General features: G+C 35.4%; 1 protein-coding gene across 1 annotated transcript; it reads left to right on the top strand.

Moving 5' to 3' along the window:
• The first annotated feature begins 5,891 nt into the window (after window positions 1-5,891).
• Window positions 5,892-8,166, top strand: LOC141725092 (uncharacterized). Its single transcript, XM_074527477.1, has 8 exons — window positions 5,892-5,910; window positions 5,945-6,109; window positions 6,243-6,299; window positions 6,512-6,682; window positions 6,787-6,892; window positions 7,018-7,059; window positions 7,165-7,221; window positions 7,352-8,166. The coding sequence occupies exons 2-8, from the start codon at window positions 5,973-5,975 to the stop codon at window positions 7,955-7,957; spliced, it is 1,176 nt and encodes a 391-aa protein (XP_074383578.1). The 5' UTR covers window positions 5,892-5,910; window positions 5,945-5,972; the 3' UTR covers window positions 7,958-8,166.
• The last annotated feature ends 4,855 nt before the right edge of the window (window positions 8,167-13,021 follow it).

Consider the following 13,021-nt stretch of genomic DNA (forward strand, 5'->3'; position numbering starts at 1 on the left):
ATATATATATATATATATTTATATATATATGGATATAGTTTTCAAAATTATTGATCGAATAAGGTTTATTCGATAACTTTATATTAATTAATGAATATTATTTGAATATTCATTCGAGGACTTATGACTCTGTTTATTATATTTAATGATTATTAATTGGATATTCATTCGAGGTATTATGACTCCGCTTATTATTTAATAATATTCTTTATTTTATTAAAGAATAATATTTCGATAATCAAACTTATTTTCGATTATTCAAATAAGGATAGTACTTTCATATAAGTATATCTTTGGTTATTTAATATCCATTTCAAGTATAAGTTTTAAAACTTCTACTTCGATTATTTTTATAAGGATTATCTTTATGAGAATATTATTTAAATAATAATATTCAGATATTTTCTAATATATCGGGACTGATTTATTTTAATAAATCAGCAGTACTCCAAACATTCTTAAAATGTTTTCGAGTCTTCAAAATGATTTTTTTTAAAGTTAGAGTGGACCCCAAAACTCATTTTTATATTTAAGATCTTCCTTTCAAAGGGGATTTAAATACTCGCTTAAAACCTGGGGGATCCAGCTCTGTGGTACATTTTACATTCGCAACGTGGTTGCTGTTTTAAGAAAACAAATGAATTGATTACTTACCCAACGTTAGGGAAGTAAGCCCATCTAATTGAGTCGGCATAAGTGACAGACCGGGGTACGGTCTATCAAAGTGTAAGTGGCTAGGTGGCAGTCCATCAACGCGTAAGAGGCCGGGTGGCGGTCCAGCACAAGGTCCTTATGTGGCCAGGGTGATGACCGGTGGGGGATTCATCCATCTACTAGTAGAAAAGGTTACTTATTGGTATCTTTGCCTGATCAGCAAGATATCGGGTTTATGCCAAAATTCTTTTCCTTTCCAAAATTCATTGGATGTTACAAACTCTGTTCATACTTTACATAACAGAGGTTCCAGGAAATGTTTAAGAGATATATATGTGGATATATATCGGGACTAAATAAAGTATCTCGTAACTTTATTTCATTCAATAATATTTCAAAGATTGAATCTATTCAAGTCTTAACTTGTGGTCTCATCTATGTGATGACCTTTTTAAACCTATAATACTTTGAACAGTGGTAGTTCAAGTAGCCTTATAAATGATATAAGTATAGTGAAGTATTTGGTAACTTCATCTTCCTTTAAGCTTATATCCAGTAAGTAATTATCTTACACTTGATAAAGGTTTTCAGTAAGTTATCGATTAGATACTTGCATTATTGATTACACTATATATTATCTTGCGAGCTGTAATGCTCACTCTTGCTTTATTTCTTCATCACACAACAACAGTTAGGAAAGATGGTCAGGCTCAAGCAGACCCAGCTCAAGAGCGTGGGAAGCGCCCCGCGCCTTCCCGTTGAGATCGTAGCTGCTATAGTTGCAGAGGTAGATCTATCTGTAGATCAGACATTCTACTTTTGAGAATCAATTATGTATAATTATAACTTGTGGCAGATAATGGCAATTAACTGTAAACTTATCAAGTAATCATTTTGGGTTGTAATAACTTTTAATTGTGGATTCAAGGACTTGTACTTATTTCAATTTCATCTCTGAGACTATGACGTGTGGTGGTGTGTGTTAGTGTGGGGTCACATCATGAGGTTGTTTATTATTAATTAAGTTAAGTGATAATTATGGAAAGAAAGACCGTGACGACCCGGATCCCTGACCCCGGATCTGGGGGTGTTACACTTTCTATGCAGTCAACATAGGCCTCATCTTGAGAAAGCAAATGAAGATGCATCTTTACCTTCCAATGATGATAATTATCTTTATCCATAAAGGGAATCTTGACTCCGACATCCTTCTTGTTCATCTTGCTGTATTATTTTGATCTTTAAACTCTTTGAAAGTTAAGAGCTTGCTCTGATACCAATTGTTAGTCTCTTAATAATATGACAAAAATTACAGAAGGGGGGTTGAATGAAATTCTTGAAACTTTTTCTCTACATAAAAATGTTCTAACTCGAATATATATATAAATGTGAATTGATTAGCACAATGCGGAATAGTTACTTAAATGAATCAAAACACAAGTAATTAAAAACAAGAGTCTTTAAAAACTTTCTGGTGGATTTGAATAATTCCACCAGAGATATATATTATATATCGAGAGAACTCTGTGTGCAAAATGCTCACAGCTGCTTACAAATATTGAACAACTAAGAGTACAGAGAAATGCTAAGAATTCTGCTTACCAATGTTTCTCTTCTTGTATCTTGGATTCCATGTATTCTTAGTTGCTACTTCTTGGTTTATATATATCACCAAGATTACAAAGTAATGAGACAGGATAATAAAACTAAAACTATCTAGTCTATTACAATGCTACTTCATTACTCTATTCCAGCATATTTGAATATCTTCATAATAGCATGGAAATGGCAATGCTTCTTTGTTCTCGAAAACCCAGTTGAATAGGCTACCACATTCCATTTGCATCTACTCGACGCATGTGACTGTGTTGTCACTGTCAACAGATATTTGAATTCTTTATCCGTCGGGTTCATGATCATCTGTCGAGATATTGATCATCCATCGGGTTGTTGATCATCCGTATAATTCATTGATTGTTCATCCGTTGGGTAGCAATCAGGCACTTGACTTCATTTCACTTATGTAGAATTACAAGACATCATCTATGTACAATTAATCAACCTATTCTGCATATCTAACTAAAGTCATCATGACTTAAGTACTACTACAGATTCTAAATAATGTGTATGCAGAAATGTTCTACAGACTTATTGTTACATAAGTTACTCACTCGATAGATAATAAGTCATCATCCGTCGGGACTATAAATCTTATCCGTCGAGTGCTACATAAATTCACTAAGTAAAATCTACCAAGGTGTTTTGTTCATAAAATTATCAAATACACAACATATACACAACATAGTCCTCGAGTCACACAGTCCTATAAGGAAGCAAATCCCTACATTCTGGGACTCCAAAGTCTATTCTAAATTTGAGACTTGCCCACCAAGTTTCCTAACCCTAATCCAATTCAAGGCATCCTAATCCTATATAAGGTGCCTCGCTTCACAATTCAGAACTACATTTTTGACTTGATCTTTGGTATACATCAAGGTAGCTAGGCATCTTGTGAAGGCAGATTGAGTAACGAAACACGAGAGCAGTCAAATAGAGTCTTAAGATATGCTTAGTCTTAAATACAACATTAAATACACCCTAGTTTTTTACCCATAACACCATTGATCTCATTTTTCATCCCATCACAATAAATATGAGTTTATAAAACCCCCAATATTATTTTTTCACCCACTCCACCATCAGCAAGACCATAACAAACATATTCGAAAACTGGAAAAATTTTAGAGGTGTATAATTGTGATAATTTGTGTTTCAAATTCTAGTTATTTGGATTCAGATTTTAGTGATTTTACTTTTATTTTGGTTATTTTGGTGGTGTGGGCAGTGGTTGATTTTAGTTTGATATAGGGAGTACATTAGTATTTTTTTTGTAATTTATCAATATCAATTTTTAGATTACTATAAGATGTATATTAACATTTTTATAAGTGATAACAAATCATGTTGGGATTTATTAAATATAATAGATAGCCAACATAAGTGCTTCATATAGATTTTAATTATTAATGAGGAAGAATTTTTTGATAATTTTTTATTTATTAAATTTGGAAAATTATTGAATTAAATGCAAGTAATGAGTTTTTTTATGGGTGTAGTTACTGATTTTTTAAAAGAGTATCATTAGTTTCTCTGTTATAGTGGTTGGATATGTGAATTTAATTATTTTCTAATACAAAAATCAAGGGTTCAACCCTTAAAAATTAAAATATAATTAAGTTAGGGTTCAAAATATTAAATTTAAAGTTTGTGGGTTTAGGGCCTAAAAGCCCTATACCCTAGGTCCTAAATCCTAAACAGTAAATCGTTGTACCTTTTATTAATTTATTTTTAAATATTTTTAAAACCCAAAATGGAATTATTGAACTCTAAAATGTTAAAATTTTTAAATTTATTTGTCTTTTACATTCTATTTTTTAATATTTCTAAAATCAAAAGAAAATTATTGAACCCTAAAAATTGAAAACGGTTAAATTATGGTACATCCTTAAATTTTTGAAAACGGTTAAATTACTGTACATCTTTTAAATTTAAAAATATTAATTTTTTATTACTAGCTCAATATAATAAGAAAAAAAAATTAACGTTTGAATAGTAAGCAATGCTAGTATACCGTGGAATATGCAAGTGTCGCTGAGGTATCCTAAGATATAAGCATCAGGGGTGAGCAGAAAACCGCAAAAACCGTCCGCACCGCACCAAATCACACCGCAAAACGCGGTTTTTAATTTTCGTGTTGCGGTTTGAATTTTTAATAAACCGCGCGGTGCGGTGCGGGTCGTGGTTTTAAATTTCTGAAATACGGTTCAAATCGCACCGCACCGCAATATTAAATATATTATAAATATATATATATATATATATATATATATTTATATATATATACACACTTATATTCTTATCGGGTAATATAAAGAATCATCTTATGTTCTTAGTTAAACTGAATTTCACCAGATGGCCATAACATCTTTATTGAATTAGAATTATATGTTAAATTCATTAAGTAATTCAAATGGACAATACGATCTTCTGACAAATAAAAAAGAGACTATAAAATCTCTTGTTTGTATTTCTTCACTAGGAAAACCAAAATCCAAGTATTTATACTAGTGAACTAAGATGTTGCATTCTGATTGATCAAAACTATTTTCGGAAATTTGATTAAATTTAAGTTTTGTATTTATTTAATTTTTTTGAACATGTAAAGTATAAACCGCAGTGAACCGTACCACACCGCACCGCATTTTCGTGGTGTGGTTTATGCGATTTTCGAGGGTACGCGGTGCGGTTGCGGTTTGGAAATTTGAGCAAACATGCGGTTTTGTTTGCAGTTTGAGGAAAAAATCGCACCGCCCGCATCGCGCTCACCCCGAATAAACACTGCTTTAATTTATTAAAAAAACTGGTATGCAAATAGGGTATGCTAGTTACGCATTTGGTGAAGGCAGGTTGAAACGGCTAAACTTGGCCAAATATATAAAACCGGTTACTTTGATAAGATCGACTGAAAAAGAGGTTATATTTGTCAATTTTTTTCTTTTTTCTTATCATTCTCAATTTCCTTGCCTTGTTTTCTTATTTAAGATTGCTTTCCCTCGTGAAATTCTGGAGTGAATTAGGGGGTTAAATACCCGTACCGTCGAGACCTCAAGACTTCCTCGCATATTGCATATTCAAAATTTCACATTTACGAAAAATGAAAAAGAGAGAGACAGAAACTGTTGAAAAACGGGGCACGAAAAAGAGTGGGGTCACGAAATCATATCGGCAAATTAAAGCATGATGATAATTGAACACACACTCACACACTGGGAAAAGGCCAAGGCCGGGGTACACATCTGTACGCCTACACACCTACACAAAAATGTGTATATTTATCCGGGGCCTTGACTCGACAATCCATGATTATTATTATTATCCGTTGAAGATATTTGTAACTAGATTTATCACTAAAAATTTATGAGAATACCTGATAATTTTATTTGCGCTTAATTTTTTTTATTTTTATTATTAAGTGAATTTTAATTATATCGGAAGATACGATTTGACACCCATGAACTAGCATCCATTATTTAATGTAATTAATGTGCGATTCCCATTAGCTTGTTGGGGGCCGGCCTTATAAAGGATAGAAGAAAGAGGGCACAAGGACTTTTTCTTCCTTAAAGATACAACTACAGTTAAAAAAAGATTGAGAAAAGTGATCAGTGAATTCAAGACACTTCCCTTCCTTTATTGCTCTCTCTCTCTCTCTCTCTCTCTCTCTCTCTCTCTCTCTCTCTCTCTCTCTCATTTAATTAATGGAAGAACAACTGAGCCAATTAGCTGTGACTCATCTCCTTCAACACACCTTAAGAAGCCTTTGTAATCACGAAACCTCTCAATGGGTTTATGCTGTTTTTTGGAGGATCTTGCCCAGAAACTATCCCCCTCCCAAGTAAGTAGGAGTGTTATCTTTCTTTCATATATGTTGGATAAGTTAAATGCATGCAGTAGCTAGTTTATGTATTTGCGAAAAGTCTACCGATTAAAATACTTCTTGTGTTTCTTTTTAAATTTGTTTTATGTAGATGGGATCATAGCCAAGGAGGAGCTTATGATCGGTCAAGAGGAAACAGGAGGAACTGGTACTGATTTTTTACTACAGCTTCTTCATTTTGATTTTCTCCTTATTACTATAGCTTCCGTCTCAAGCTGTCCGTCAAAATAAGCAGATTTTCTTACAGTGATGGTTGTATATAATTTTAAAAATGTTATGAAAATGAGTTTAATCTAGTGATAGTACTGATGTGTTTACACACAGTATAGAGTAATTAATTAGCTAGTTAATTGTGATCAGGATATTGGTGTGGGAAGATGGTTTTTGCAATTTTGATGCGTCAACAGCAGAGATGGAGGGTAGTGATCATTGTCCAAGTGTTTACGGTAACCATGAATATCGGCCTTACCAAGGTCTACAACCAGACCTTTTCTTTAAGATGTCCCATGAAATCTACAACTATGGTGAAGGGTATTATATATTTTATGCATATCAATTTATTATTCTTTTATAATATCATGATTTAAGGGTTGGTGATCTTAATTACTGAAAAATTATTATAACTATATATGCAGTTTGATTGGAAAAGTAGCTGCAGATCATAGTCACAAGTGGATTTACAAGGACCCAAATGAACAAGAAATTAACTTTTTGTCTGCATGGAATAATTCAGCTGATTCTGTGAGCTACCCTCAACTTATTAAATTGATCTCACACACATCTCTTGTTGTACTTGATGTAGTATGAGAGAAACTTTTTCATCTCTAAATTCGAAACTATTATTGTTCGTGATGTTTATGTAACAGCAACCTAGGACTTGGGAGGCTCAGTTCCAGTCTGGTATCAAGGTATAGATAAATACACATACAGTAGTATTAACTCTTTATTATAATGTCTTTTTCATCCACAACCATTTACTATACATCTGATCATGACTTTCATATATTTTGCAGACCATAGCTTTGATTGCAGTTAGAGAAGGTGTTATTCAATTAGGTTCCACTCACAAGGTTATCCCTCCTCCATCCTCTCTTAACACTTCTATTAAACAGTGGTAGTATCTTCTTGTATGTGTGATAGTTAATTAACAAACAATAAAGTTTTTGGTTTTTATATAAACATAGAGTTAATTAAGTGAAGGTGATTGAAGACTTGAGCTATGTTGTGTTACTGAGGAAGAAGCTAAGCTATATCGAGAGCATTCCAGGAGTACTATTACCGCACCCTTCCTCGTCTTCTTATCCTTATAAATTAGATCACCCTAGCTACGGTGGAGGAGGAGCTACTACACCAGATCAAGCATGGCAGTTACTCCAAGCCAATAACTCAGCACATCCACCTGAATTTTACCACCATTTCATGAATCATCCACTTTGCATTACTCCGTCAATGAGTAGCCTTGAAGCACTTCTTTCCAAACTCCCATCCGTTGTGCCCTCGGGTTCATCACCACAACTTATGTCTGCATATTGTGAAGCTCAAGCTCAAGCTGAGGCTCATGCACAGTTTATGTCGTCGAATAATAGAATGGCAATGGAGTTGATGGGCGGTCATGCTAATGAAAAAGCGACCAAAGAAGAGATTAACATTGATAATGATGATACTAATGATGATGAGAATAAGTGTAGCAAGGATATGGGAGAGAGTAGTAGTTCAATGGCATCTTATCGACATCATGAAAATTTTAGCAGCTACCATCACGATTTAAATGTAACGACAAGCAGCATGCCTAGCAGTGGATACTAGTTTATTAATTAATTAGCTTGGATTATTATCGAATATGCACTGCGTGCAAGTTCTTATTTATGATCACCCGTACTCCAAATGTATTAGTTTTTGTGTTAATAATGGATGTTCTTCAATCCTTCTCTATTGTATTGAAAAGTTGACGTGATCATATGTAAAACACAGTTCTCTCTTAAGAAAGAAAACATATAATGTCTCTTTTTTAATAATTGTTTTGATTTCTTAGATCAAGGAATATCCTCTTTGTTAGGTTCGAGTCTTGGTGGATGCACGAGCAATATATACATTGAGCTTAAGTACGGTCTTCATGAAACTAAATATGTAAATATATATAATGGATCATTATTGCAGACAGATTTGAAATAGCATTCGAGATTGCCAGTTTCACTAAAAATATCAATGTACATTATTTTGCAATACATACGGTACAGCCTGCAGTTAATGAGGATGATCTCCTATAGAAAATGTTGATATATTTTTAGTATATTTCACATAGAGGTACATCATAAATATGGAGTATATGGACTTGTACATTTATCGTTTCTTTTCCTGGAAGAGGTAAGAAGTTACAACAGATCTATAAATTAAGATACGGAAAGAGAAATATACAGGGAAGAGAGGCCACCACTGAATCTGATTGATAAAAGCAGGTATCTCAACTCTCAAGAAGTGGCTAATAAATTGAATTCGAAATCTACACTATATATTAAAGATGGTCCATCTCTACTGCAATTATCTTGGAGCATTTGTATGTTCTAACCCTATAGCAACAATATATTATATTTGTATTAATCTCATGTACTAGTAATAATCTAGGTAGAGAGTAGTCCTACAGGCTATGTTTACTTGTCTAGGCTGGGGAGGGGAGAGAGTCTTGTTATAGTCCAAGTTTAGGGTAGGGAGGGTGGGGGGCAACTGTTAAATTAGGCAGATAACTGAAAATGATACCACCACGGCTATTGTGGTAGCTAGGAGGCCAGAGCTTCCAAATTTTTAGATCACATGTTTGGTATCTCTTTCCTATCAGGCTATCAACCATTCAGACTGATTAATTTTTTTTTGTTTCGGTCTATGATAAACATTGTTTTTTCAAATCTTTATGTTTGTTTTTGCAAGAGAAGTATTGAAATGTGTTTCTTTTGTTATCATCTTCTTCGGAAAAAAATGAAGTACGGATAATATGTCACAGCTAACGTTATAGTAGTTTGGAGTCTATTTCTTTCACTGTATGCATGAGATACGAGTAATTGAGAAGAATCTGGAAATAGGAAGGCACAAACCACTATGCACTAGCTGTAATTCAACTATACTGGCTGGGGTTGGTGAAACCAATGAAAGACTGAAAGCACCTTAAAACATGTCTGGTGAACTTAATTCCAACCAAAGTGCAGACGGGAGGATAATACTCCCATGTCAAGCATCTTTAGGATGGTGGAATCCCCATACTTGTCTCGATTTTTACTACGGAATCAAACAAACTATGGTAGCAGGAGACACTATTGCTAATTGCTAGCTGGAGTAATAAACAGCAATTTCCCAACATAAGACACTGTATGTATGTTGTACTGCTGTAATTCTTGTCAATGACTTCAATTCCACTCTTACAGTTGGGTAAAATTAACACTACACGCAATTTAATCAGGATTTAAGTAAGAACAAGCAATAAATCAAATAACGAAACAAAACATGAATGCAAAAACAATCGGTAACTGAATTGACAAGTAGAGAATAGAACACTTATGTCTAACAGAAGTTTTATTAAAATCTGTAATGTAAAAGAATTATGAACAGCTGAGACGCCTAATTTCCGAGAAGAACAAACTGTTCTTGAAGAGATTATTGCCCAACTTTTTAGGAGTTGTCCCACATCGTTTGTGGGAGGGGCAAATTGTTAAAATATGAGCAGCCAGATAACTCCATTAGAATGAGGCCTTTTGGGATTGACCCAAAACAACCCCGTGCGGGCTCCGGCCAAAGCGGACAATATCATACTAATGTGGAGTTAGGCATGCTCAGCAAAGCCCAACAAGTGGTATCAGAGCGAGGTTATAAACGGTTCATAACAATCCCATGTAGCGAGCGTTAGGTTAGCGAATCCCAGACTATCAAAGCCTTAGATCACTAGGCAGAAAGTCTCCTAGAACTTAATAACTCGAGTATTAAAGAGTTCACTCTTGATCAATTATGCAGAACACATATTCTTTTTTTCTTTTTTTTCAATGATTTCTGAATGAGTGTGTTTCGCTCCATCTTATTCAACCCTAGACTACTCATAAAAATTATAAGCTGGCTACTAGCCATTTGACGCCTAGCCTTGTTCACAACTAGCAATGAAATCCTGCTTTTCTCCAATTTAAAAAAATCAGTGTTATTTTGTCATTAAGAGAATACTAAAAATTCTAAATATAACCAAGTGATTAATTTCAAAAAATAAACAAGTATGATCATGATCTAGCTCAAAAGCAATCCTATAAGACTTGTGAACAAAAAAAAAATTTCTGGTATGCAAATCAATTCATTAGGACTTAAACAACCCTATATTCGTCATCACTACACTCAAATTAACATCAACTTATCAGACATAAATAACTCAACCTAAGGGACCATGCTATATGCATGCGAATGCAACTACATGGACTCACATACAAACATGAACACAAATGTCCTATATGAACAATCATGCAAAAATATGAATGAAATACAACTAAATATGCGACATGAATCTATATGAAGACATACAAACTAATCCTTACATTATCACCCCCAAACTTAAAATTTTCAATGTCCTCATTGAAGGTAATATTAAGAATTTCAGGCATACCTAGTTAGTGGGAGGATCACCCTCTTCAGATGGAGGATCAGTTGGCCCATCAACCTCGACACCAGTGTCTCGGAAAATAATACCGAGAGCGTGTGTCAAATCTTCATTAAAACGTCGGTGGATGTCATGCATGACCTCAATACGCCTAGTCAATCGCCTGTACTGCTCATCACCAATACCCGTCCTATCAACTGCCTGTTGCACATGAGAAGAACCTTCTATAGGCACGGGAGGATCCGTTCGGCCTCCCTCTACATCATCAAAAATATATCCCAAGCCCTTGTCATGGGGTGCACCTAAGAATGCATAACTCAAGTGATTTAGTAGTGGGTTGAGCTCAAGTGTGGGAGCATCTTCTATAGACGACTCAAAACGCTCTTGAGAAATTTTCAGTTCTGCTAACCCAAGAGAATCTAATGGCATATCCAACTTCCTCTTCCACGGAGGTGCATTCAAAACCTACAGTTGTTATGCTCCTTCTTCATCTTCAATAACTGATTCCCCTATTAAGGATCTCTCTAAGGTATTCGACTTTGGCAATTGCTCAAGCTCCGAATTCTCGACAGAGTCGACCCGCTCTACTTTAATCACTGCTCTTTATATGTGGGTAACTTTATTGCCTTGAACACATTAAAAGTGACCTTTTGATCTTGAACCTTCATCATAAGCTCTCCTTTTTGCACATCGATCATAGTTCGGCCTGTAGCCAAGAATGGTCTTCACAAGATTATGGGAATCTTTTATCTTCCTCGAAATCAAGAATTATAAAGTTTGCAGGGAAGATGAGTTTGTCCACCTTAACCAATACATCCTCCACTATTCCTCGTGGATAAGTGATGGTCCGATCGGCCAACTGTAATGACATGTATGTCGGTTTTAGCTCAGGCAAACCAAGTTTCTTGAAGACAGACAAGGGCATCAGATTGATGTTAGCTCCCAAGTCACACAAACACTTGTCGAATGACAGATTGCCAATGGTACAAGGTATCGTGAAGCTTCCTGGATCTTTAAGTTTAGGAGGTAGTTTCTGTTGCAGCACAACACTGCACTCTTCCGTTAGAGCGACGGTTTCCAACTCCTCAAATTTTAGCTTCCGAGATAGAATACCCTTCATAAACTTAGCATAGCTCGGCATCTGTTCTAGAGCTTCCGTAAAAGATATATTCATATCCAGCTTCTTGAAAACCTCCAAAAACTTGGCAAATTGCTCATCGAACTTATGCTTCTGAAGCCTTTTAGGAAATGACGGAGGTGGGTAGACCTGTTTATCCCCTGTATTACCCTCAGGAGGATTGCTTTCAATAGCTTTATTCTTCGGTTCCACCTCGGCATCCTTCTGTACAACTTTTTCAGCTACAATCTCATTTTCTGGAATCGGCAAGGGTGCAGACGCACCTGAATTATGAACATAATTTCCAGACGCTTTGTCTTGCTGAATTTCGGGGCTTGCGAACTTTCCAGACCTCAAGGTGATGGCGTTCACCTGTTCATTAACTTCCCTCTTGCCTGGATTAACTTCGGTATCACTAGGAAGAGTTCCTGGTTGTCGATTCAACAAAACATTGGCAATCTGCCCAATTTGATTCTCCAGAGTCTTGATAGAAACCACTTGGCTTTTGCACATGAACCTCAACTCTTCCAATTCAGATTTTCTATTAGATTGACTTGTAGTTCCATGTGGTAGTTGTTGAAGTTGGAGTTGTTGTCTTGGTGCATATTGCGGTTGTCGAAAACCAGGAGGGTTGAATTTCCTTGCTGCATACTACTGATAAGGTTGTTGCACCTAATTTTGATTGTTGCTCCAACTGAAGTTAGGGTGATTCTGGTTGTCAGGATGGTACATGGCAGGAACTGGCTACTGCAGCCTCTGAAAGTTGCTCACAAACTGTGCTGATTCACAAGATATAGCACAATGCTCCGTCGTATTCGCACCTCCACACATCTCACAAACACTGGCTATCTGATTAACTCCATAGTTGGCTAGATAATCGATTTTCATAGCTATCGCCTTTAGCTGAACAGTGATAGCGGTAGATGTATCCAATTCAAGAACTCCTGCTACCTTGCCCTGTGACAATCTCTGGGTTGGATACTGATATTCATTAGCAGCCATCAGTTCAATTAGCTCATAAGCTTCCTCATAGCTTTTAGCCCATAGAGCTCCACCTGATGATGCATCAAGCATAGGTCTCGACTGTGCTCCCAAACCATTATAAAAGCAATTGATCACCATCCAGTCAGGC

This window comes from Apium graveolens, chromosome 5, assembly GCF_009905375.1.
Source record: "Apium graveolens cultivar Ventura chromosome 5, ASM990537v1, whole genome shotgun sequence".
Lineage (NCBI taxonomy): Eukaryota > Viridiplantae > Streptophyta > Magnoliopsida > Apiales > Apiaceae > Apium > Apium graveolens.

Coding starts and splice junctions, on each gene's coding strand:
- LOC141725092 (XM_074527477.1), top strand. CDS start 5,973: ATGGAAGAACAACTGAGCCAATTAGCTGTGACTCATCTCCTTCAACAC. Junction 6,683..6,786: donor ATCTACAACTATGGTGAAGG/GTATTATATATT, acceptor CTATATATGCAG/TTTGATTGGAAAAGTAGCTG. Junction 6,893..7,017: donor GGAATAATTCAGCTGATTCT/GTGAGCTACCCT, acceptor TTTATGTAACAG/CAACCTAGGACTTGGGAGGC.